The 25,365-nt window shown below is 41.1% G+C and overlaps 1 protein-coding gene across 1 annotated transcript in view; it reads right to left on the bottom strand.

Annotated features, from left to right (window-relative positions):
- DSCAM (DS cell adhesion molecule) overlaps positions 1-18,984 on the bottom strand; it is a 474,394-nt gene extending 455,410 nt beyond the window's left edge. Inside the window, exon 1 of the mRNA XM_052794447.1 lies at positions 18,453-18,984. Within this exon, the coding sequence (XP_052650407.1) occupies positions 18,453-18,495 (43 nt within the window). The 5' untranslated portion in view covers positions 18,496-18,984. The remainder of the gene's footprint in view (positions 1-18,452) is intronic.
- Positions 18,985-25,365: the final 6,381 nt, after the last annotated feature.

The following is a 25,365-nucleotide window of genomic DNA, read 5'->3' as shown; positions in this document are numbered from 1 at the left end:
ACTTAAACTTTATGTCAACTGCTACTCAGTTTTAAAACACCAATACATACTTCTGCTAAAATAAGGATTTGATAACGCTAGTAATACACATTTCAGAGATAATTATTTTTGTCACATTTTTTTCCTATTTCAGGTTCTAAAAATGTACCAGCTTTAAATCTTTACCGGATAGCATAAATGATAATGAGCTGTAAATCCACAGAACTAAAATGTTGCTGGGAGCACTACTTATGACTTGTCAATCAGTATGTCTAAAAGTATATCAGTAGTCTATAAAGTGGTGGGTTTTGTTCTTCAGTCACATAAATTAGACCACAGACTATGAACACAAAATTGCAAAAGCCTGTATGCCTTCTTTTTTAATAGTTCTATGAAATTGTCATATAATAACTTTTTTGTTTATTGACCAAATGTGATGACTCAATCACCACTTTTTTCTTTCCTGAATGAAGAGAAGGGCAGGCTAGCAAATGTGAGCCACTATTTAATACTATATTATGTACTGTTTCATATTCCAATCAATTTCTTAATGAACTGGGCAACTGTGTAATGGCAAATACAATTGTTAGCCAGACCCAAAAGCAAGGAGCTACAGCCAAGAACAAGCAATTACTTGTTACATGTACTAGAATATTTAGGACTTTTCTGTAAGACGACAGTGCACAAAATCAAGTACCTCTATTAATGTTTATTACTTAGGAAGATCTCAAGAGGCTAGAATGCTGCCTCGGTTTTATTTCCTGCGTTCTAGAGCACCACAGCTTTCTATGACGTGGAACAAACAGTGTATTGCCCATTCCAGGCAGAATTTTGACTTATGACAGGTCAGCAGTGAAATCTTACGTACAAAGAGGACTTGAAAAGCATTTTCAGCTGCATTTATTGCTTGGACGGATGGGGACAAATAGAGAGAGAGGCCTCTTTCCAGAAGCACGAAAGCGTGTCCTTCAGGTGTTAATATTTGCCATAGCATCATCCAGAAAGGAGTCTTGATTTTGCCACAGTACTTAAAGTTCATTATTCGTGGTTATAACATTCTTATCCCAGAATAAATCCCAAAAGACCACTTACATGCATAAAAAAAGTGTACACTAGGTCACCATTAACTGCTCATACCCAACACATACAAAGCAACTGTGTTATGCTTGAATGACTACAACAGAGGATTGGCCTAACGGATTCTTTTAGGAGCCAATTCTTCATGTGGTTTAGGTCAAATTGTGCAGGGTTTGAGGGTTAATGCAGCCACTTTTAATCTGATATAATAAACTGGCTAGGGTCTCATAAATGAGATGATTAAAATGGTTTGAGTACACTGACAAGGAAAAATAATTCAAGTAAGATGCACACTTTCGTTATTTTGCTAATGCATCGTTGTTGGCATGACTTGTCCCTTGAGAACTTCAGTTGTGAAAGGACATGTTTTCTCAAACATTTGCACATTATGATCATGTACCACAACACAACTAATTAAACAACACTTTGCTAGGACCTTCACATTTGTTACAGCCTGTCAAGATCAACAGTCGTTCATGTTAATGGTTTTATAGAAACACATAAGTTCATTTTGAAATTGCATGCCAGACTTTGTTTTTGAGGTTTTACAAAATTATTTTTTTATGATATTTTCTCAAAGAAGTTTATTTGCTAGAGTTACCAGTAAAACATAACTGGTCCCAGACATAAGATTTCCAGTTGATAAAATTAAATCACTTCAATTCTCTTTTCTATGGAAATTTCATTGATCTGATCTGTGATCTCTTTCTTTGCCAGAAAGCATTTTTCTGAATATTCTTTCTAACCATTCTCCCACATACACACCCCAAGCTGATGAAAGCACAGGCAGAACTTGAAAGAAATATTGACTTTGTAGAAGCACATTTATTTTCATTAAGTCAGTTTTTCCAAGAGGGAATAAAAGTAAGTCACTCCAGGTGTTTGAATCCAAGCTTCTTTCTGGCAGAGCTAAAGTAAAATTTCTTATTCAGTTTTAGTCATCTCTGAGGATGGATAATCCCTGAATATTTACATTTCTGGTGTGACTTGGGAAGGACAGAAAGGGGAATGGTAGGAGAAAAATGAGTTAAAACACAGAGAAATTGCTGTTCTAACTTTTGAATCAATTTGTTGGGACTGACAAGTGCTGAGATGGCACCAGAGACAGCCCTGGGCAGGAAGAGGGGAGGACAGCAGGAAGAAGACTTTCCTCCTGAGGTGAGAGCTAGTACTGCACTAGCTGTTGTTAATGCAAGAGGAAAAGGCAAAAGACAGGAAAATGGAAATTTCTGTGCCCTCCAGCCAAGAAAATCTTCCACACATGGGTGGTCTAGAGTTTAAGTGCATACAGTAGTTAAATATTTTTGATTCACTAATTCCGCTTTGAAAATATAGCATATGGGTTATCCAGTGGTTTTTGTCGTTTTTTTCCCCCCTCTCCCCAGACGATCTTATTTCTGCTCTGTTTAGTTGTTGTTTCTAGGCATTACTAATTGTCATTCATGACAAATGTAGTCAGCTGCTCATGGACCCAAATCCAAGAATTAGCTGAAGGCTTTTCTTTTTTTATTTTTTTAAAGAAAATATCCAGGTTTGTGCCAGAGGACCGTTTCCTCATTCTAATACCCTCCTGTCCCCACCTCTCTCTCTTGATATACAGGAAATAGCTATTGCAAACAGCAAAGAACTGAACACCTGTAAGGTACAGGAGGTTTTCAGAGAGTAAGACTGGATAGGATTCTAACTGCATGTACTTATTCCAGACTACACATTCACAGGAGTTGGGGGCAGCCTGAAGCTGCACCTGATACAAGCCTTACTTGCAAGAAAAACAAGACAAGGAGGGGGTTGATAACATTTTCCTAAGCATGCTACATGCCTCGCTGTCCAACACGCAAGTGACAATTTGGGGGGGGGGGGGGGGGGGGGGGAGTTTTTAGCTCTTAGTGATGCAAACTAGATACACAGGCAGGCTGGTGAGTGGGATAAGGGTACCAAGAAGAAACCTTGGGGTGATGGACTGCCCAGTGTTGGCACAGGCTTCAAGTCTCATGAGAGGGAAGGGTCTGCTCCAGCTTGCATACCTGTTCTTTCTCTTCTCCTCCCTATCAGATGCAACCGTGTGCAGCCCTGACCACCCTACCACAACTCCAGCAACTATGAAGAACAACCTGAACTGTAGCAACCGAGCTGATACTAGCTTTAAATCAGCACACCCAACTGTAATCAAACAAACCAGCCAACGCCAAATACATTGAGAAAGTGTGAAGGTCAGGGAGAGGAGCGGAGAGAGTGAGAGAGAAAAGTTTACATCCATTAAAACCAGTCAAGGAAGCATGACTGTTTCCTAGAAAGGACAACACATGCATCAGGCAGAGCACCAACGGTCTGACAAATTTGTCAGTACTAAGGGTTGTTTCAGCATATGCCTCCAACAAAGAATATGGAAACCTTCAATGACAAGTTTAAAAAGGAAAAGGAAGTTCATCAAGTTTCTGTGCAAGATATAGGAGACTAACTGAGGTCAGAACTACGTGTTGTCCTGTGTGTGTCCCCTACCCCTGAAGACAGACCCTCTTCAGAATCCCTCTTTATGTGTTTGTAGCTATATGAAGGTGGGAAGTCACACTAGCTACAGTCCAGATACATTTGAAGCAGAGCTCAATATATTTAGGAAGAAGTATATGCCTAAAATAGCAACAGCTCATCTTGTGGACCTGGCAGGTGTCATCCTATCCACTGTTACCAGTTTTTATATGAAGACGTCATAAGAAAACATGAGTTAAGCAGGTGGTGCCAGTAGCAAAGTGTTGTATTTTTGTATACAGTATGTTTGGAGAGGTTGTCCCTTCCTTCTTAGTTTAGGTTTGCTTCTCCAATGCAAATCAGTACTGACCTCTGCTGCTAGATTTTCAGCATGTGTACTTCCTAGGGAAAGAGCAAGGACTACACAGTAACAGAGATGGCATTTTTCAAAAGGGTATTCATGCTGCAGAATATGAATTCCTCTACATCTAGAAGTTCGAAGCTCTAAGGATATTTATATTCATCCAAAAGAGCACTTGCCAGGTGGGCATAGAAAGCATCCCCATTACACAGACAGAGAAGTGACTTAAAGACTTGAAAGGGAATAGTTTGGAGTACCTCATTCTCCACAGCCATTTTGCTAGTTTCCTACCTGAATATCCTTCCCCTACTTCAAGATCACCTTTACAAAGCTGACCTCTGCCTGCTGTGGAAGACCACACAGAGGACATTTGCCATAAAGAAAAAAAGCAGGCATATAATTAGTTCATATGGAATATCTAATGCACTTCCCACATGCATTTTAGCTTATTTTGCCGTAACGTCCTCAGGTCACAAGCTTAAGTAGCTTACCCAAGGCTAGGCAGAGTCTGAGGACCCATCCACATGGGGATACTCAGGAAATGAATCTGAAATTAAACTTTAAAAAAGAATGAGCTAAGCAGCATCCTAAGCTAGCACTTTCATTTAGAATTAGAGTCTTAATTCAGCTTAGCCTAATTCTTTCAGTTCTAAAATGGGGATGTTGACACAAGCCTACTTCCAGATCTATTTATCTGAATTGGTTGAAGGCATTACTGCCTCCAGCTAGTCATCACTGCTTTCCAGATGGAGGTTTCTACCCCACACAACTGTGACAGCAGAGTGATTCATGTGAGCGGTCCTGCTTACAGACAACTATATTGGCTGCAATTCAAAACAGGAGGTTTGCATTCATGTGGCCTCTTACTGAAAGGGGTCAGGGATCACTCACACAAACCACTACTCTTGGGGTAACCTGCAGGGGCAACAACCCCTCCCAGTCACATAGCAGTAGACAACCATAGGTTGTAACTTCTTAAATCTGTACAGATGTTTACAGAACAAACATCTGCCCACAATCTGGACAAAGGGAGTAAGCAAGTGGGACAACTGCCTGGGATACTCACTCGACTAACCGAGGCAAAAGAGTAAATTGGTGCGCCAAGGGTGAGAGCGAGTCTCACAGGGTAAGGTCCCTGGCAAAGGATGAGGCTGAATTCATTGACAAGGCATAGATTTTCTTAAACTATAAACTTGATGAGATCTCTGTATTCAATCACTGCTGCACAACTGCACTTTAAAGACCAATAGTACGAAGGTGCTTTTGGTCTCTGTGACTTTAATTATGGAGACGCATTTACCCCATGTCATTTTATAGCTGGTAATAGATTGCAGCATGCCAGTCACCTCACAGGTAAAATTGTTTCCTAGACAGTCTGAATGGAGTGAAATAAGATGTTATAGGAGCTCTATGAATCTCTGACAGCTTTTAAAGTAAACAAAGGGAGGGAGAGGGAAGAGAAAACATCCTTTACATCCCTATTCCCTTGCTTTACCTTCCCACACCTGGGGTACAAAAAAGCAAAATCCCCCTAGACAGGTCTTGGCAACCCTGTGTTCAATCTGTCTCATGCTTCCCCTGAGATAAATTCAGGAGAGTGAGAGAGGGAGGGAGGTTGCTCCATGATGGGGGTTTTTTGCACTGTAGCATGGAAACAAACCAAAGGATTTAAATTTAGCATTCTCTCTCTGAACTCAGGCCACTTATTACTATCAAATAGTCTCTGACAGAGGAAGACACTGGTGTCTACCTCCACAAAAATGGAGAAGTCAGTTAACACATCTAGCTATATAACACAGGTGTAACACCTGTTTATATTTAATATTCAAAGCCAAAGTACTTCCTCTTTAAAAGGTGGTTTATTTTTTTTTATTGTTGTTGTTCTTTTTTCTCCAATATGTAGAACCTAGTCACATGAAACTAGATAACCTAAAAATGCAGGACGCCAAAGACAAAGAAAGCAATGCCGCAGCTAAGCGTTAATCTCTTAACGGCACCAAGGTTATAAATTCAGTGTGTTCTCCGTTCTACACCCTTCCTGGAGATTATCTCCTACAGATGACATGCAAAAATAAACCTGGATGAAAAGGGAGGGAAAGCAGGTAGCAAGAGGAAAAACAGCCTTCTCTCTCTCTTCCTCTTACACACACACAGAAAACAATTTGTTCTGCAAAGAGGAAAGTCTTCTGGACCAAAATATATTTCAGCTTTGAAAAAGGGAGAATTATTTTGGGAAAATACCACTCAGAATGGAAACAGATAGAGGATTTAGCTGTTCCACAGTTTTTTGTCTTAGTAAGTTGTGAACAGGATGTGAGGTGTGTGTATACTAACAGATAAAAAGCTTGAACCCTTTTTTCCCGTCTTTTTTTTAATCCCTAGGAACATTCAGATCATCTAGGGGGAACCTATATATTTCTGGTTCTGTTCAGCAGAGTAGGAAAACAAAAAGCCCTTTTCTCTGTTTCCCAACGTCAAAAGGAACTGTGGTGGTTTTAATACAGAAAATCCATTAGGTACGGGAAAAGGCAAGACCCTCGTACCAAGCTGCAAACAGCAACACTTAAGCACAAGGCATTCAGGCGATGGAAATGCATTCAGAGCGTTTAGCACATAGGATTAATCGAATTATAATTTAATCATCTGATCAAACACTAATTAGCATAATCACTTGAGGGGAAAAGCTGCTAGAGGAACAGACGAAGAAACACCTTGGGCACCCAGCACATTTTAATGACTCAAGATCATGCACAGATTTTTTTTTTTTTCTTAATAAAACACAACAGAGATTGAGGATCGTAGTGCTGAAGAAGCAGTTTAAATATTCCAGTCCTAGATCACATACAATTCTCCAGCATGGAAGATGTTGAAGCTGGGTCTGCAAACTATAGTTTATTCAGATTTAAGGAAGAGCTGTAAAACCACAGGAACACTACACTACCCTGGTTTGCCATAGGAAGACGAGTACGAGCACTCTTTAGCCCACAGTGTTTCCATTATAATCATCCTTTACTGTTTCCCCCGGAGTCTCCCACATGAATGTTTAACTATAGATCGCTTAGATGACCTTCAGGGATACAGCAAAGTATTAGCGTCCTTTTACAAACTGCATTTGAAGTAATTAGTCCAAATCAGCTGGGTTTTTTGGCTCAGGGCGGGGGAGAATGGGAAAGCAAAAGATGTTAAGGGAGTTTCTCTGTGTAATATTGTCTAGCTTTCCTGGTAAAATCACGCCACTTTTCAAAAGCAGAAATCTGGAGAGACCAGAATAATCACCCCTGAAGTCTACCCATACAATAAAATGCCACTTGTGTCTGCAGAGTGGGCAGGAAGAGATGCATGGACAGAAGGAAGCCTGGAAGACTGTATGGGAAGGAGGAAGGGGAGAAGCTGGGTGTTAGTGGGAGAAGATCTTAGGAGGTGTCTTTTGTTTGGATTTTTATACAAAAGAATAATTCAGTTACATTCTTAATAAGTGTTTAGCTTTTCAAATGGATTATTCTTCTGGACACTAAAAACATTTAAATGTAATGAACTGCAATATTAATAGATAAGATTGGACTTGGAAAAAAGTTTCCTATAATATTATGTAAGGAAGCAAAATGATGAGCTGCTCACCTACATTTTAAAGGCACCAGATCATACAGGCTCACCTGTGAGCTGATTTAAATTGATTATATCCCTCTTACAGAGCTATTACTAATAATCCTTTTGGCTTCTCAGAATGACTACATTAATAAAACAAGGTAACCAGTTACAGCATAGGGCCAGTTTACCCCAGGATTTCTCCATACTGGGCACCCTATGTGCAGTCTGTATGCACAGTCTGGAAACTCTCAAGAGCATAGCATGCGACTCTCCACTGCAAGTGACAATTCCAGAAAAGACCCCAGCACCAAACAGTATGTCACTTTAAAGCACTGTCACACTTTTAATCAGAAAAGTGACTGATAGATAAACTAATAAAAGGCAATAAATTAGTTTCTTACTAGCATAAAGGTAGAACCACCATACCAGCGTACCTGGAGTCTACTTAATCAAAAAGTTAAGGTAATTTCATTAAAAAGTTTAAAATTATGTTTTTTAAAATATCTTGAGCTGGTTTACTATTTAGCTTTAACTTCTTGCTTGTTTCTTTCCAAGCAAAAATTCAAAAGCAAAGCCAGGAGACGTTGCATCACCTCACAAAAACTAAAATATGGCAAAGCGAGAGGGGAGCAACATAAAGATGGTAACACTACTTGAGACTGCACCACGGTCAGAGACAGGCTGGGACACAAGACAACAGCCACCATCCCCCCAAAACCATCCCTAAATCTCTCTTCTCTTCCTGCCCTGTGAGGAGGCAGCAGTCCTGAGCCAAATGGCAGCATCTCCTGCTGGTATCAGAAGTGCAGCTCCCCATATCTTCCACTTTCTAACCCCATGAGAGTACCAGCGCTGTGCCATGTCATAATGCCTTCATTTTCCATGTGCTAGCCATTTAATACATGCTACTTATTTTAAATAATATTGTCTGAGCACAAGGCCAAATGCACATGCCTTAGGAAATGCCAAGGCTGAGGTGCTCAACCAACCTTAATCCCCCACTCCAATTACTCCAATATGTGTCCACACCAGGGACTGCAAGTAGCAGAGACCATGTGGGGAAGAGTAACTGCATTACATAGTAGTCGAACAAGGCTGTTATCTTTGAACACGGCCGAGACAGAAACACAATGCACTGATCAAAAAAAGTTCTCAAAACTTCTTGAAATTAAGTAACAGTCAGACTACTATTATTTAGCTGTGGAAACTGTTTTAAAAACTCATTAGCTCCTTTTGTAATTACTAAAAATCAGCATTCTTTTCTCCTGCAGAAACACATTTTGAGATGTGGTAGGAATACTGTAATTGCTTTTATCCATTAGGGACTAACTTTTGAATATAATAAATATGCATTGAACTGCTATAGCAACAGTGTCTTCAGACAGGCATTTCTTTTCCTCTGCATTGCCTTCACGTGTGCCACTGGTTAAGACATTCAAAAAGGCCTCTAGCTCTGTCACTAGTGAAGCAAATGCAGCTTGAGCGCATGTAGCACTTTAACAGGACAGTCACATCTCTCTAAAGCTGCACTGCTCCTTCTCAAGCATGAACGCACTAGCTAAAGGCAAAAAAACAGTGAAGAAAGGAAGGAGTTCGGACAGGATTTTTACTCTAGACCGGGATAGAAAAGCTAAAACCTAACCTTTCCCTTCTTCCCCAGAAAAAAAAAAAAAAAAAAAAAATCCACATTCCCTACTCCAGGCTGTGTTCCCACCATATCTGCACGGTCTTCCTCATGACTTGCTAAGCAAGCAGCTCTCCAATTTTTTGTAGAGACAAAGAGCTGCTCACTGATGAGGCAGCAACCTGGTGTGTTGGAGACGTCCAGTTCCACCCAGCAGTGCTCTCAGGAGAAACTGCACCCACAGAGGGTCCCAGGAGCAGGGCCCGGTGTTCAGGCACATGCGCTGAGCAGACCCTGTTGCACCATACCTGCCAGTTCCAGCTCCCAACAGCTGAACAACAAATCACGACTGCCAGCGCTTCTCTGAAAGCCTGACAGCTCAGCCTCTTTTTCCAAGGATTAATTATCTCCCTCCTGCCCAATAAAGGAGCTCAGCGTCTTCCTTCTTCCCTCAAACAAGGGACTCGTGCATCCTACTCTACAGCCGTGCTGATATTCATAGGATTGCTTTCTGTCCCTGATTCTCCTCACTCCCCCAAATCCATTTGTTGCCTCAGGGGAAAAACTTTTAGGGACGGGAGAAATACTTTTGCTACCAAAATAAATATAAATAACTGTAAGAATAAGGTGGAAAGAGGAGGGGCTGTAGGCCTCAAATTAAGCCTATATCACAGATGAAATAGCATGAGCAGACACAAATGAAAGAAAAAGCTGAATACAAACAGGTGAAGAACAAGGGCGGCTAGGAGTTTGAGCTCCCCCTCGCTAGGAAAAGCAGGATCCATGCAGAGCACCAGCTTGCTCCCTGGCACAGACCAGCAGCCAAGATGGTGTCACAGGGACCTGCACCAGGGAGTCCCAAAGCCACATGCTGTTTTGTTCCCCACCCACAGCTCCTGCTTACAAGGGAACAACCTCAACCTTGCCTTCCACACTGCAAACCATGAAGCCGAGACTTCAGAGCCTCCTGCCATAAGCTGTCCAGATCAGACTTGGCCTTCAGAGACTGCCCTCCTGCTGTCCTACAGGGCTTCATGTTCTTTGAGTGCCCTCACCCTTCTTGCCATGACTTGCAATGCTCTCTAGATACCCACGTAGTTTCAAGCTCACTGTTTTTCCTCCCTTACCTTCCCCACTAAAAATCCTGTTCATACTCCTTTCCCCCCCCCTCCTTTAAGCATCCATTTTGTAGTTTTTAAAATATATATTTACAAAAAGCTCCAGCCACCATTGATGCAACAAAAAACTTGGCAAGCATTGCCCATTACTAAAGTCCCATAGCAAGATGAACCTTACTGTCCCAGCTTCTCCCCTTTTCCCTTGCAATGATAAAAATCTGGTTTCTAGAACCCCTACACAACAGGGCTGTGGAAAATATCGTCATGGTGGAAGAGAAACCTTCAAGTCACACACCAAAACTAGGAAGAAAGGTACAAAGGAAAGCTTCCTAAATGTATACAGCTAAAAGCATGAAGTAGTATAATGCAAATCGTTACTCTAGACATTTGGGAATCACTTTACTATGCCAAAAAAACCCCTACATTAAGTGTCTACAGACATATCTAGAGAATTTGTACTTCAGTGACAATCTCCCAGATTACCTCCTTCATAGCATGACATAGCAAATGCCTCGCTTTATGCTTTACAACTGCCGTTGCAACCCAAACTATGGTTGACCTGTCTAGAAATAATGTGTGAACTGGCTTTTAAACTGCCCCACAGAAAAGGCACCTAACGGGGGGAAAAAAAGAGTCAGCTAGAGAATGTGCAGTGCCTGCAGGACCTTCTGGATGGTGAACCACAGGAGGCCTTTTCTGTTTAAACTGAGGTCCACCCAAAGCCTTGTTTGCTTGAATGACACCTTTTCCACCAAGATCCCACTCAAGGGACATCAGAATCTGCTTTTCATAACAAAAAGGACTTTGTCAAGGACTTCTTCTGTCCTTTGCTCAAGCCAGAACTGGTCTAACAGCATGTCACATGCTCACCTTTTAGTTTACAAGAGACTGACTTTACGCATTCACAATATTTTCCTGAGTCAGGGCCAAAATTCCAAATAATACCATTCCCACAGAAACCCCCAAAGACTTCAGAAGGTAATACTGGGGAAAAAAAACCAAACCAAGCAAACAAACCAAGCCAAAAAACACAAAACCACAACGATTTCTGATATAAAAAACAATCATGCAAGAGAATTTAGGAAAAGCCAGAGCTTGCATTTTACACATCACATTTCTACACGGTCTAGAAAAAAGCAACCAACTAGCATTTTGGTGCATTCAAATCACACCATGTGATTTGTGCAGTCCAGTACACACTGTAACAACAACATATGGGTTCCTCTATATCCCTCCATATCCCAGCTAGCCTTCTTTGTCAGCTTAAACAAGATCCACATGTCAAAGACTTATATTTAGTATCTGAACCCCACACTAACTACTAAACCTCTAGGAAACTCTACTGAACAACAACATATTATCATGGAGATGCTTCTAAAGAGCAGAAATGAAAACACACAAGGGGTTTTAAACCCCATCTTCCAAGACAATTTCCATCAAGTCTCTTAATTCTGTGGTACCTATAAACTGGGGCCGTGGAAGGCTGCCACTCTAAAATGCTGAAAGACAAACACCCTTAGTATGCAGGCTTAGCATAAGCCACTCATTTGCCAAAATACATGGGAGGATTTCATGCCAACAGATATTTATATAGTCAGAGCAACCCTACAGTCTTATCTACAGAATCATTGTGAGTAGATTAGGTAGATACTATTCACAGCTACAGTGCAACATAATTATATTCCAATTGTATTGAAAGATCCCTGGTCGTTTCAAGAATCATGCTTCTGATAATCTTAAAACATTGCAGAGCTCCCCAAAATTTACTCAAAAAATTACTTCAGATAACAGAAAGTTACTAAGAATAATTTTTAGCCTAGTACAAACATAAATTGTAAGCCATAAATCTTCTGCATGGGATTACTGTGTAATTAATTGGAAGAAAATAGCATCAGTATACTTGGCCAGCAAAGCAGGTGCCAGATTTTCCATACACAGTAGCTTTTAAGTCATTACAAGCAATATAGATTTACACACATATATATGTGTGTGTGTATAAATATATATATGTATAAATCTCAGAAGGAACTATATCCCTGATATACTAGATTAAAAGCCACAAGAGCAGGATGGTTGGTCTTCAGCTCCCATGGTGGCATGCATGTAGAGGCTTTGAATGTTAACCAGGCAAAAAAAATTCTCAGGTGGTCCTTATATGTGCCTTTGTATCTGCCACACTGACATGTAGCTGGGTGCTATTTACAGATGTGCTCTCAGGCTGCCCCATGGCCCGTGCTCCCGCACTCGTGCAGGGTCTGTCCTTCTGGAAGCTTCGGCAGCGGCACATCAGCGATTCAGCTCGGGTCGCCAGGCTGCTCTCTCCCTCAATTACTAGGAAGCTCCAGGGAGGCTGGTGTTTAGTATGGAGGTGACTCTCTTTCTCAAAGCCTTTGCATTTAAAAATGGCTTTCTATAAATAGGATTGCTGGCTCACTCTTAAATCTTACTCCCTGCCTTCTAAGTAAAAATAGCTTAAATAGGGATGCTGGGAAGACCTGTTAATCTCTGTCATCCTGTCTGTCCATCCATTTGCCTTTCTTTCCTCAGTATGTGTCATAACATTTGTTGCCCACTCTGTTATGAAAGGTGTATATTGACATACCCTAGTTTCTCTTTTTCTGATGAGTAATCCAATGCCCTAATGGGAAAAAAAGAAAATACTCATGAGGTAATAAGAATTTTTTAGTGAATGGCAGTAGAAAAAAAAAAGCAATGGCAAGAAAAGCCCACAGTGCTAACAAGTACCTGAGGAATCTGTGGCTTGTTCTTAAAGAGGTTCTCTTCAGTGCTCTAAAATATTGTGCTGTGAAAGGCTCTTATGGAATACCTCCCATTTTATGTTATTTTATTTTTGAAAATACCAATTGTTTGATGAAAAGCTTTTAAGAGACAGAGAGGTGAAGACTGAGAAGATAAGGTATCTTTTGAGGAATAACATGATTTGAAATCTTAATTTCATTGGTTTCATAACAGGTTAAAGGAAAAGGAAGCGTTGATTAAAAAGGATTGTGAAATATCTCAAACTATATTGTGAAACAATTAATTTAACTGCATACACCTACACATTCACCTTGAAATAATTAAGTATTCTGACCTACAGACCCATATTGCTTAAATGGATTTTTTTCGTACTTTTAGGGTTTCAATGACTCAAAAGAAATAACATTTTTAAAAAAATAATCAAATTATTAAGTTGGATATAATGTTTTTTCTGCCTTCTCGAGCTTTTAAAGTGAAAGCTGGAATTAGTGTCTTTCCCACTGGAAATCTGAAAGAATCCTAGACTGAGAGATTGATAAATGGTGTAGTCCAATTAAAATCAAAGGCTAAATGGGTGGTATGTTCAAACAGACCTTGATCCTGTGTACATCTTAACTTGTTAACTAAAGTAAACTTTAAGGTGAAAGAGCTCCATCTATTTTGCTCCTCAATCCACTACCCCAACACCCCCACTTCACCCCCAAAGATGTTGAGTTTCACTGCTTTTTGCTTTTTTTGGCACTTCAATGTTTATTAAATAGGTAAAGGATATTATTTCCCCACCCCAAACAACCCCCGCACCTGAGAGAGCAGCATATTTGTTAGGACACTCATCCAGGCAAAGACACAAAAAGTTGAGGTCCAACCTGAGCCCAGCTGCTCCTGTAACCAGAGCCTTGCACAGCTCACGGGCTGGAGGAACTTTCTGGATGAGCTACTCCAAGCCCACAAGATTTTCCCAAATAATTCAATTTATCGGTATATTACATGACAAAAGTTTACTCAAGAACAAACAAATTGAAAACCAACTTCTAAACTTTTCCAGATGCAACAGCACTGAAGAGACGCCACTGAAATCACAGTGCAGAGCTGTAAGCTATTTTGCAGGGTTTATGGGTCCGTTTTTACCATTTGTGGAAATCAACTTCACTTTAAACCGTTACCAAAAATACCTTCGTTGTCACTCACATCTGCTCTTCAGTGCTATGGAAAGACAACGCAGCATCCACCAGTTAAAAAGTAGAGTGACCATTGATAGAAAAAAGCAGACAAAATGCCTCCTTCGGGCACCATCTCTTCCTTCCTACGGCTTTTCAGACACATTGCCAGACTCGTGTGGTTTGCTGCCCACTAGTGTTGCGTGGCACCAGCTCTCCACCACCGTGCAGGCGGCACAGCACCCTGCCTGCTCCCCAGTGAGAAAACCACAGCTGCCGAGCCCCAAAGCCTGGAGATAGGTACACCCTCAGCAGAGGAGAAACACACGTCTTTTGAAATGGAAACAGGTGTTTCCAATGTACTCCCACTGCCTAGCTATAACGTTTTTTCTCTGTTTGGCATTTGGTGATTAATTAATAGCTATTCATAGCACGAGTAACACCAGATTAAAACACCATCAGCTGTCTGTGCCATCCACAAACATATACCAAGCTACACGCTTTCCGCACATGCATTAAACTTTCTAAGGTAAGGATTTGGTTACACAATTCCACATAAGCTATGCACATATTATAGTATGTTTCTACAAAGAGAACTGTTTGCCCTTTTCCTTAAATGTTTCATCCCCAACACCAGAGAGTCACCATTTTCTTTGGAGAGTGTCATTAGTTCCACTGTCGCTTTCACTACTCATTCTCCAGCCTAACCTCTGCTCAGTTCAGTGTGATCCTTCTCACTCTTCTAATATGCTGCTAAAACCCATATTGATAGCTATAGGGCAGCAAAAGGATTCAAACAGGAAATAATTTTAATAGAAATGTATTTTTAGTGTCATCTGTACTATATTGGGTGCCTCCTGATGCTCGATTGATTTCAGCAGAGCATCTATGGACAACAGGCATATAAGAAATGCAGCCAGAGAAAAGCCTGCAAATGGCTTCAACATACCTACAGCAGAGACTAAATGATACCAAAAGATACTCGTTTCTGAAAACATCATCCTAATTCTGAACTAACTTTATCACAGTAATTACAACAGAGAGCCGGGATTTTGAAGGAGGCCGTTCTCCCCTCAAAGCCTCCCCTACCTTCCCCCTCCTCCTCTCCCTGTAATTAGTGAAATGCTCCCTTACTAATTATAACCAGGCTACAGTAGACTTTTGCTGATAATTTTACATGCTTGCTTGTGGAATACTTAGGTATAGTAACATGGAAGGTAGTACAGATATAGTAACCCTGAAGGTAACTCAAAAGTACTGCTCGGGATTGTAACTGCATGACTCAGGCTTTCAAAGTGGTGAATTTAGCTGCATAGCTCCCACTGATGTCTATATCATCCCACGCACTTACTAAGGCTGCAATGCATTTATGGTTAATAGTTACCTGTATTTTTAAGAAACTCACAACAATGAAAGTTTAAAGCCTTTACAAAATCTAAAAACTTCAACCAGGTATTTGCGAAGGTTTTGTTTCAGGCTTCAGAAATACTAATTGGATGTAACAGCATGTCAGTATTTTATTGTCCCCAGAAGGAAGCTATTTCACAAACATAAAGCCTACCCAGTGACGCTGCTCATATCTAATTTGACAAAAGGTACTTGTGCTGAGTGACCGTAGGGAGACATGGGGGCCAACCTTGCTATTGTTATTCAGATGGTTTCCAATATCTTCAACAGAAATTTAGCCCAAGATGACAACTACAGGGTTAAACCCATAAAGTGTGGGTTTATTTTTTAAGCTTTCTCCCCTCAAAAAGGAAGAAAAAAAAAAATGGAACATAAACATGAACAATCTTACACATTTTACAGTTAAAATTAGAAAGAGATGTAACACAATTGAAAACCACTCATACACATGCTTGTATTTGAAGTAAAGGTAGTATAGTTCCATAAAGAGGTCAGAAAAGGCAATGGCAGAAGCCAAGCAACCTTCAATAGCATGCCCCCCCACCCCCCAGATATAGTAATAAAAGAATACTGCCTCTCACACAATGGAGTTCAGATATAGTTATAGATAGAATAATGAAAATAAATGTGTATGTGACATATCTATTTATATACGCAGTCATTTCCTTCAAAGAGATACATATCTGATACGACATTGCATTAAAATCTGAAGTCCTTTAAAAATATTATTCTCTGACTCTTGGCTCTGATATGAGAGTCCAAATAAGTGTTACTAATAAAAAACCCCAAGTTATTCAATCTTAACATAAAGGTAGGTGCCATTTCCAAAAATTTCCTTTAAAAAGATCCTAAATACATATTCATTTTGACATCAAGTATGATGTCAAAAGCAAACACGCTTCTTAAATTGCAAAGAATAATTGAACCATCCACCACGTATTTCTACAATGCTTTCATCTTAAAATATTACCATACACAAAACCATTTTATTTTAGTAATCTAGATTCACAAATGTACAGATGTTGCTGTGTGGCAGTATAGAATCTATGCAGACGCATCTATCATTTACATGTTATGCTATTAAAACTAGGAAAATCTTTGGGGTACAAATTCATGTTTGATTGTGACCCAAAAATCCAGACATGGATACTGAAAGTGAAGTTGCTGCTGACTTCATAGATCAAGGAATAAATGAAAGTGATTTTCCTAGTATTTCAACCTCATAAAGGAAATATTATTCTCTTCCTCAAAACCCCCTGGAAGGGGGACTAACCAGCTTAGAACATAAAATTTATAGCCTCAGTACAGTAGACCAAAATATATGCCCCTTCTTTTTTTAAAAGATACAAGATTTCTGGACAGAAACAGGGTTCTTTCCTATGCAAATCTAGTTTTAAATGAATAGCGCTGGTCTGTCTGTCTTATTAACAGCAAATCTCTCCCTCCAAGGTATCTGGCTGAAGAAGATAGAGAGAAAGGCACAGCGCTGCCTGTCAAAAATAAATAAATAAATAAATAAATTTCTTAATGATAGAACTTGTTGCAGTTGTCTTACTGCTAGAAGAAATGTAAAATTTTAAAGTTTACAGTTTGGGGGTTTTCCATCATTTTGCATTCTGTGGCACTCAGAAGATGAAAACATTTTAAGATAGCCCTAAATACACCCTTAAGATTCACCTCCTAATTTATGATCTATGTGGTTATTCGCACAGGACTGGCCATGCCTGTCACTGTATTTTCTCATCCAGCGTATACTTAAGAAGATGTGAAGGCACCCTCATCCAGCATTCATTCCTCACCCTCTGCTAGAGGTTCAATTATTTGTATGTTCCAGGAAAATCTTACACTTTGCCCTATGCTTCTCTTGCATTCATCTGACACAAGAAACATTTTTCTATTCTACCTCTTTTGCCTATTTCGAGAACTCTGTGTTTAATCTTTCCGATTTAATTGTCAGGATGTAATGCATTACAGGCAATGCTACGTTCTCAAATCTGAGGAGGAGGAAGCAACGTAGTAGAACAGCTAGAATCCCAGACTACAGCATAATTTGTCTCCTGTCCTTAAAACTGCAATGCTGATATGCATTTTAATAAAAGTTATGCAATTTAAACATATTTTCACATATGACATGGCTTTCAATCCCATATATCAAAATGTTCCAAAATACCCCCATCCACTATTAAAAAAATCCGGAAACTACAATAAATGTTTGTCAATCAAAGAGTTGGCAGAATGACGAGAAAAAGAAGAGAACAGGTTTACCCTTATTCTATCTCTGCTCTAATTTCCCCTTCCGAACTTTATAATTGACTGAAAGAGTCTTCAACATTTTCAGATGATGTAATGCTTACCCGTGCATATTTTTACATAAATGAGTGAGAAGGAGAAAAAAAAAATACAGAGCAGGTACCTTTAGAGTGAAATGATGAAAGGGAAATAATTTTAAAATAGTACTTCTTAAAGATAGGAGGAAAAAAAAAAAAAGAAAAGAGAAGTGTTGGGTGAAAGCACAGGGCGATTAAAAAAACCCCAAACGCAGAAGGAAGCAGCATCTCAACGCAAACGCTCAGGATGAAAGCCCTTCAAATTATCCCCGTGTCCTCAGACGGGTTTGCACGGCACTTGGCAAAATTCTGTACTTTTCCAGCCGCGAAAGGAAGAAAAAGCACCTCTACGCCCGTCCCTCCGAGCACCCTCTTATTCCGAAGGAGGCAGACGCGCAGTAACGTGGCGAGGTTACGGGCCGTCACTTTGCTAGGTAAGCTAGTCGGAGCGGCTCCCGAGCGGTGTGGCCCTTCTCCCCCGCGGCCGCCAAGAGCCAGCGCGACGCCTCGAAGACAAAAGGGACGCCCGCGACCCGCTCCCCTTCCCGCGGAGGGCCCGGGGAAGGGGCCGGAGCCCCCAGCGCTCACCATGCGAGATGCTGTGGAGCAAGGCGACGGCCAACATCCACATGCCCCCGCCGCTCCCCCGCTCCCCGCTCCGGGCTCGCCCTCGCCCGCCGCGCCCACGGCCGGGCCGGAGCTGCCAGGCAAGGCGCGCACCGGGTCCGGCCGCCGCCTCCCTCGGTGGCCGGTGGCCGCTCGCAGCCTGCGGGGCCGCTCGTCCGCCCGGCGAGCGCTCAGCCCCGCCTGCAGCCCCGCGGCTCCGCCGACGCTCGCCGCCCGGCTCTCGGGCGGGGGAAGAGGCGGCCGGCGGCGGGGGCGGGAGGCGGGTGCGCGGCGCCCAGGTGTGTCCTCGGCCGAGGGAGGCGCCCGCAGGTCGGCGGAGGCAGGGCCACAGGTGACAAAATCCTCCGGCGCGGGCACGGGAGCATCCCCGGCGGGCAGCGGCCAGCCCCGAGCCGCGGCGAGCCGGCTCCTCACACACCTCCCCTCGGCCCGGCGGCGGGCGGGCGGGCGGGCGGGCACATCTTCCCTCTCCTGCGGCTCTAATCACGTTGATCCCTCGCCTAACCTCCCCTGCCTCCCGGCGCGGCGCGGCGCGGGGGAGCGGTAACCCCAGCGCCAGCCCCGCTCGCTCCCAGCCCTCTGCGGTCTTAAAGCACCACAAAGTCTCCACAGTGGAAAAAACCAAGACCAATAGAAGCAGGCAGCAGAAGATCCTGCCTCTCAATAGTTGGCTGAACTGCGTCCGTTTGGCATCAGCTGAGTTGTATATGACTAATGTGTTGACAAGTCGTGGGGGGGGACTGGAGGAGGGGGCCCTTCTGGAAGGTCACACACAGCCCAGACAGGCGAGCGCATCAAATAATTGACTAGGATTCTGTGTGAAACTGAAAGGAGGAAAAAAAAAAAAGTATATATATCTCTCTCTCTCTCTCTATCTCTCTGCGTTTCCCAGTGCTTACACAGCTCCAGACACTGTTTGGCCTTTCATGTGTTTCTTTTTCTGTGGTAACAAAATTTTTCCCCCTGTAGCGAAAGAGTAAATTACAGTCTCTCTAACTAAAAGCAATTTCTGCATCTATTCTTTCTTCACATCTATGATGTGAAGGTTGGTCTAAGAAGGAAAAGGGAAAAAAAGAAAAAAGGAAAAAATATTAAATGAAGACAGCTAAAAAAAAAATCAATATTGTGAAATACATAACAGCATTAGGGCAACTCTGAATTTAAGCTGTAAGATGAAAAGCAAACACAACAAAGCAATAAGGAACCTCAGTCTGCAGAATCCCCAGTGTGTTACCAAACAGGATCACTTCACATTTAGGGGTCTTCACAGGACAATTTTTTTTTTAATTGCTTTATAGCACCAGACACGGCTATGCTGCCAACACCCAGTCTTGGGCACTGTAATGAGACCCGAGGAAGGACGTCCCTCAAAAAGACATTAAGATGAACACATGCAGAAAGCTCAGCAACACGGCTGGACAGGGGAGAGTATCTATCTGGAGATGTTTCTAAAACCATACAAAACGGGCCAAAATGCACTCCTGAAGCATTGTATAAGGCCCTTCGTTCCAATTCTTGAGAAAGCCAAAGTTGCAACTGAAGCACAGTGAAAGCCATCGTGCAAGTGATTAGTTCCCTGCATCCCATTTTGACTGGGATATCAGCTAGGAGAGACTGAAGCCCTGAAGTGGAGAGATGAGACCAATGTTGGGTAGGGACTAGCTGCTCGTGGTTGCCCTTAAGAAAAAGATGTGGGTAACCAGGGAAGCTCTTCAGTGGAAAATAGCATCTGATGCTGTTAGAGGAAAATTAAAGAGAGAAGTACAAATGTCTTGAGGGAGGGGGAAAAAAAAAAAAAAGCAGGAAGTTTGCATTTATTGGGAGTGAAGTTCTGTTAAAAATTACAATACTTTAACCTCTATGTTTAGAAGAGAGCTAGTGACTAGCAGAAATGCCTAAGTATTCATTTGAGAGCATTTTGGAGAAGTTCATGACAGATTTGTTCAGGCAGCTCTTTCAGAATTGCTTTGTTTCCCATTTTGAAGCCCAAAACATGTTTGGGGCTTAAGAGAGACAGTGCTATACCACAGAGAATAAATATACCATTGTCTTATACCTTTCTACCTTCTTTACTCATCTACATAACTCTGGTAGCCCTTGACAAATTTCAGTTTCATTTAAAGCAGTCTCAAGTAACTTTCTGTACGTTTCAGTTTATTTAAAACAACAAGAGCAGCTGCAGACTAAAAGAGTAACTCTCTAATTTGTTCTTCTGTGGCACTGAAAGGCAAGGCACCAACTTTCAGCGGGTATATAAGCTTTTTTAGCAACAGCCAGTCAACTCGGCAGCATAATCATAGTCCTGAGCTGGGTTTAAGGAAGGGAGGGGAAGGCAGGACACAATTTTGCATGAAAGCAGGGTTCACTGGTTCTGCTGCTCAGGGAATAACTTGACTGAAACCAAAATTAAACAATCTGTCAAAGTGGAGAAACAAGACTATATGATAACTTCCACACAGGGTACATGAAATCAGTCAGAACGCTACTTTTCAAGCCTGAAAAATCAAGCATGACCAGTCTTCAACTGCAATCAAGGCTAGTTAAGGTCATCAGCCAAGGAGAATCCCCTTTTATGCTTTTTTTGTTTGTTTTATTAAAATAGAATATTCTAGATTAAGTGGCCAGAAATTATTTAATTCTTCCTAAAACAAATCATTTTGCAGCAAGACATCTCAATTAGTATTCACACATAATTATATCTTCTCTGGGGGAAAAAAAAAAAACCCTATGCAATCACATCCTATGTGATTAATGATCAGAAATCTTAAAATGCGCTTAAATTAAGTTCTTAAACCAGGTTTAGATCTTGTACTGGTTGACTGTATCGGGTTGACCATCCTTACTTTCTAGCTTTCTGCAGCTACAATACAGACTCTATGAGGAATATCTCTTGAAGTTAACAGAGATATGGCAACAGTATACACCAGCTGGTGATCACCCTAAATTTATCTCAAACACTTAGCATTTCACTGCAGAAAGCACAAGCAGAAGACATCTCTGTTAGGACCTCACTGAAACCCCAGTGCATTTGAGCCATCTGATTCTAATGGGGCATCCAGAACATCAATATACTTTCTGTCAGTTCTGGCCACACACATTCAAGTTGTGCCCTGAGCCACCAGCATGAAGTATGTACAGAAATACCACTAGCATGATCAGTGTGACAACAATGCGCTCAGCCCCCGGCCTACAGCTGAGCACACACGGGGGTTAAATGGCAAGGTCTGCAAACAGGTTTCACAATGCACGTACATCATATTCTCATACTAACTGAGAAGACACACAAGAAATGACCACAGCAGACCAATACACCCGACAAAAGATGGATGCAAAGTGCCTTTGTGAAAATTAAGTAGGTTACAATGATCCAATTGGCTGAATATTTCACATTCCTATATTGGAAGATGACGTATCTGGTCTATAACACCTGCAACCAGTCTTGCAGGAAAATTCTTTTCTCAAAGAAGAAGACAAAATGGCCTGTCTACAATAAGTCTACATTGATTTGGACTTTAAAAAACAAAGGAATCTTCCAAGGAGAGACTGGGCTGGGAGCAGCAGTAATTGGTTCTATTCAGATCATGGATGGTTTCATAGGCTCTGGGCTTTAGGGAACTCAGTCAAATATCTGCCACTGAAGCATTCAACTATTCAAACAGAGCCCTTCATTGTCATTCAGGATGCAAAAATCTCATTTGCAATTTCAGCTTTGAAAATGGTTTAAAAAGTACCTGAGGGAAGAAAGAATGGGAGGGAAGCAGAGAGGAAGTGAAGAGAAAGCATGGTGAGAGAGGAAGTTCTCAACAGTCAGAAGACCTGGGGAAAAAAATAATAAAAAATGAACACGCGTGAAACCAGAATCTAAATGACTGATCAGCCCACTTTCTGGAAGAGATGATACCTTGGCTCAGTCATCCCTCAGTTCCTAAATCATTCTGTGTCTCCTCATTATTGACCTCTTTCCCTGACTGTAGTCTTCTTGACTACGTTCTTTCAGCGTAGTTATTTGAAAGAAAAATATTGGTTATTAGTTTGCAGACTAGGTAAAGATAACTGCTAGGGGCTATCAACTAGTAAACAAACTTCAGTTGTAAATTTACTTATGATTTTCATTTTAATATGATTTAACAATGTTTTCAGTTCTACTGAGAAAGGAGTTGTAGTCCCAGCTAGCTTAAAACCAAAACCAAAGCAGAAGCATACCACCCTAAGATAATAACAATAAAGAAACAAAACCTGGAACATTTCAGTAAGCAATTATTTTTTCCCCCTTTTAATGAAAATATGCAAAGAGGCATCATGCAAAGGATTTGTGAATATTTGGCTGAAATAAATACCAGTCTTCTGAATCAAATATTTTCAATCTTCTTTCTGATTCAAATCTCTTTTAAAGCTGAAGATGACAAGTTTGAACAACTCTTCCCCAATTTTTCAGGTAAACTAAAGCTTTGTCACCATACCCATAATGAAGGAAGATAAATTCAAAGGGTGATAAAGGGACTAGGGGTTAAGAAGGGAAGAGGAGCAGAAGTGGGAAAGCTTTTCAGTAGTTTCCATCAGTCTGGAAACAGGAGAATCAAAAGCCTTGCGAGAACAGGTTTTCCTCACAAGACTTCATGCCCGATTTGATACTGGAAAGATTCAGATAAATGTTGAATGCTTGTCAAAACCAATCGCTAAACCTTCTGATATTCACTGGCTACTAAGCTTAATGCTTATATCTATAAGCTCACAGTCAGCCATTTTTATCAGAGCAAGCTGCAAAATTAAATATTTTCCATGACACACTTAAGAATTTAAAAGCAATTTCTAATTCTATAAGTACCATTATGAAGATACAAGTTGAAATGCTTTGTTTATTACTATGAAGCTGGGAATACTCAAGATGGACAAACAAAATCTAAACATCTGCATGCAATTGCTTGTAAAAGCATCTATACTACTGATACCTATCTAGTCCACTCCCAAAATATGAGGGAATAAGTGCAGTTTGCTTCCTATACTTCATCTGAAGCCATTGACTACTCCAAGCTGATAATGTGCAAGAATATTGTTATCTGGCAAAAAATGTGCTCTCTCGCATGACCTGTCCTTACAGTATACACACAATTAACCATTCAGTCTTGATACGTTCATGAATTAAAGCAGCAGCTTTCAAAACACTGTAGATGGCTTAATACACACTAAGCTTGAAAGCACAAAATGGAGATTATTTTTTCCATGCCTGAAGTTACTCTTTTCTTCTGCAGCTCATTCCTGGGGTCCCAGTAACATTTGGAAGACATGAACAAGCAAGCTTACCCCATCAGGTGGTTCTGTGACCACAGAATCAGTGGAAAAAAGAATTTCCTCTGGATATTTGGTCAGGAGACTGAAGACCTAAGCAGATTCTCAGATGTCTATTACTTTTTCCAATGCTTTCAAGAACTTGGAGTGAGATTAGTCTCTCTCTTCTCAGCCCAGGTGAATGTTTATACACTTATACACGCATGAAAGCAATGACTCAACTGTATTCTACATACACCCACCTAACAAATTGATTGAAACTGGCCAGCAGGTTCAAAAGTTATTAGAGAGGAGGAGGAGAACTTAGAAAACCATGCTAGAGTGAGGCATGGAAAAATCCAGTCTGTGGGAAGGATTTTAAAACCGTGGGTATGATTCACGTTTTCTTGAGAGAATACCAGATTTCTCTATTTAAAACACCACCATCAAAACATAGGGGCAGTGATTTTTTTTTTTTTCAGTGCTATAGACTTCTTTTTGCATTGCACCTTGCAAACAAACAGAAAAGGTAAGATTCTTGGCTGTTTAAAGAACTGACAGTCAACTAAAGGAAAAATGGTCCCTTTCAGAGGGGACAAGCCAGGAGAAACAATTTTTAATTTTCACATCTTCATACAGACAAGTTTGTTCCTACCTTAGAAAAGATTGGGGGTGAGGGTGCATGTAAAATAGCTAAAGGTGAAGGCTAGGAACACAGCACACAACATATCAGACAACTGTCTTGGTATGAAAATCTGGGCTCACAGAAGGGCAGAAAGGCTTCTCTTGGTGCTAATTGGTTCTCTTAAGAGAAAGTCGCAAACATGACATACAGGCATTATAGCACTGAAGATACCCATTTAAAAGTCTCCAAACAAAGATGAACTGAACCCCTTTATGTGTCTGATGTATGCATAAAGACAAGACAAGACATCAAAGACCACAGCATTAAATGATTTTGATGCCAAGATATGATGGAATGAATTACATATATTGAAATCATAGGCATAGCTATGCCACACAGTACACATCATGATGTTGTAGCATGAAAATGCTGAGTCAAGAGTACTATTTAACTTCTAAATCTGATTTTTGATTATTTGGATTAGGAGTCAGAGCCTTTTAACAAGAGATCTAGGACTACTCTGGGTTTGGATATGGGCATGTATATGTACACATAGCTGCTTCTTATTAAAAAGAATTGGTGGGGAAAAAGGAAACTTGAAGGAATATCACATCTTCAACATGGCTTTTTTTGAAAAATGAATGATGGGTTCAAAGCTCAGCAGACTTCTTTAATAATTGTTATAGTGCAATCCATTAAGTACTGTAATTATGTGGGAAGAAGGTTATCCCTGGTCCCGAGCCAAGTTCTGCTCTCTATTACCTGCTCAGGATGCCAGTGACTTACACAGAACAGCAACCACATAAACAAAAGAATTGAACTGTTCGGAGCTAATACCCCCCTGACCAGAGTCAATACATGGAAGGCACCAGGAAGATCAGAACTCGCCATGCCTCACGCAGCATCCTCCACAGTCTCATCTTCCTCGCGTGGCTCCCACCTGTCTCCAAGCACTGAGGAAGAGGCAACATCTCTGCTTGCAGA

Source organism: Harpia harpyja, chromosome 8 (genome assembly GCF_026419915.1).
Source record: "Harpia harpyja isolate bHarHar1 chromosome 8, bHarHar1 primary haplotype, whole genome shotgun sequence".
In the NCBI taxonomy this organism is placed as follows: Eukaryota; Metazoa; Chordata; class Aves; order Accipitriformes; family Accipitridae; genus Harpia; species Harpia harpyja.
The sequence above is the reverse complement of the archived record's forward strand: the minus strand, read 5'-3'. Positions and strand labels throughout refer to the sequence as shown.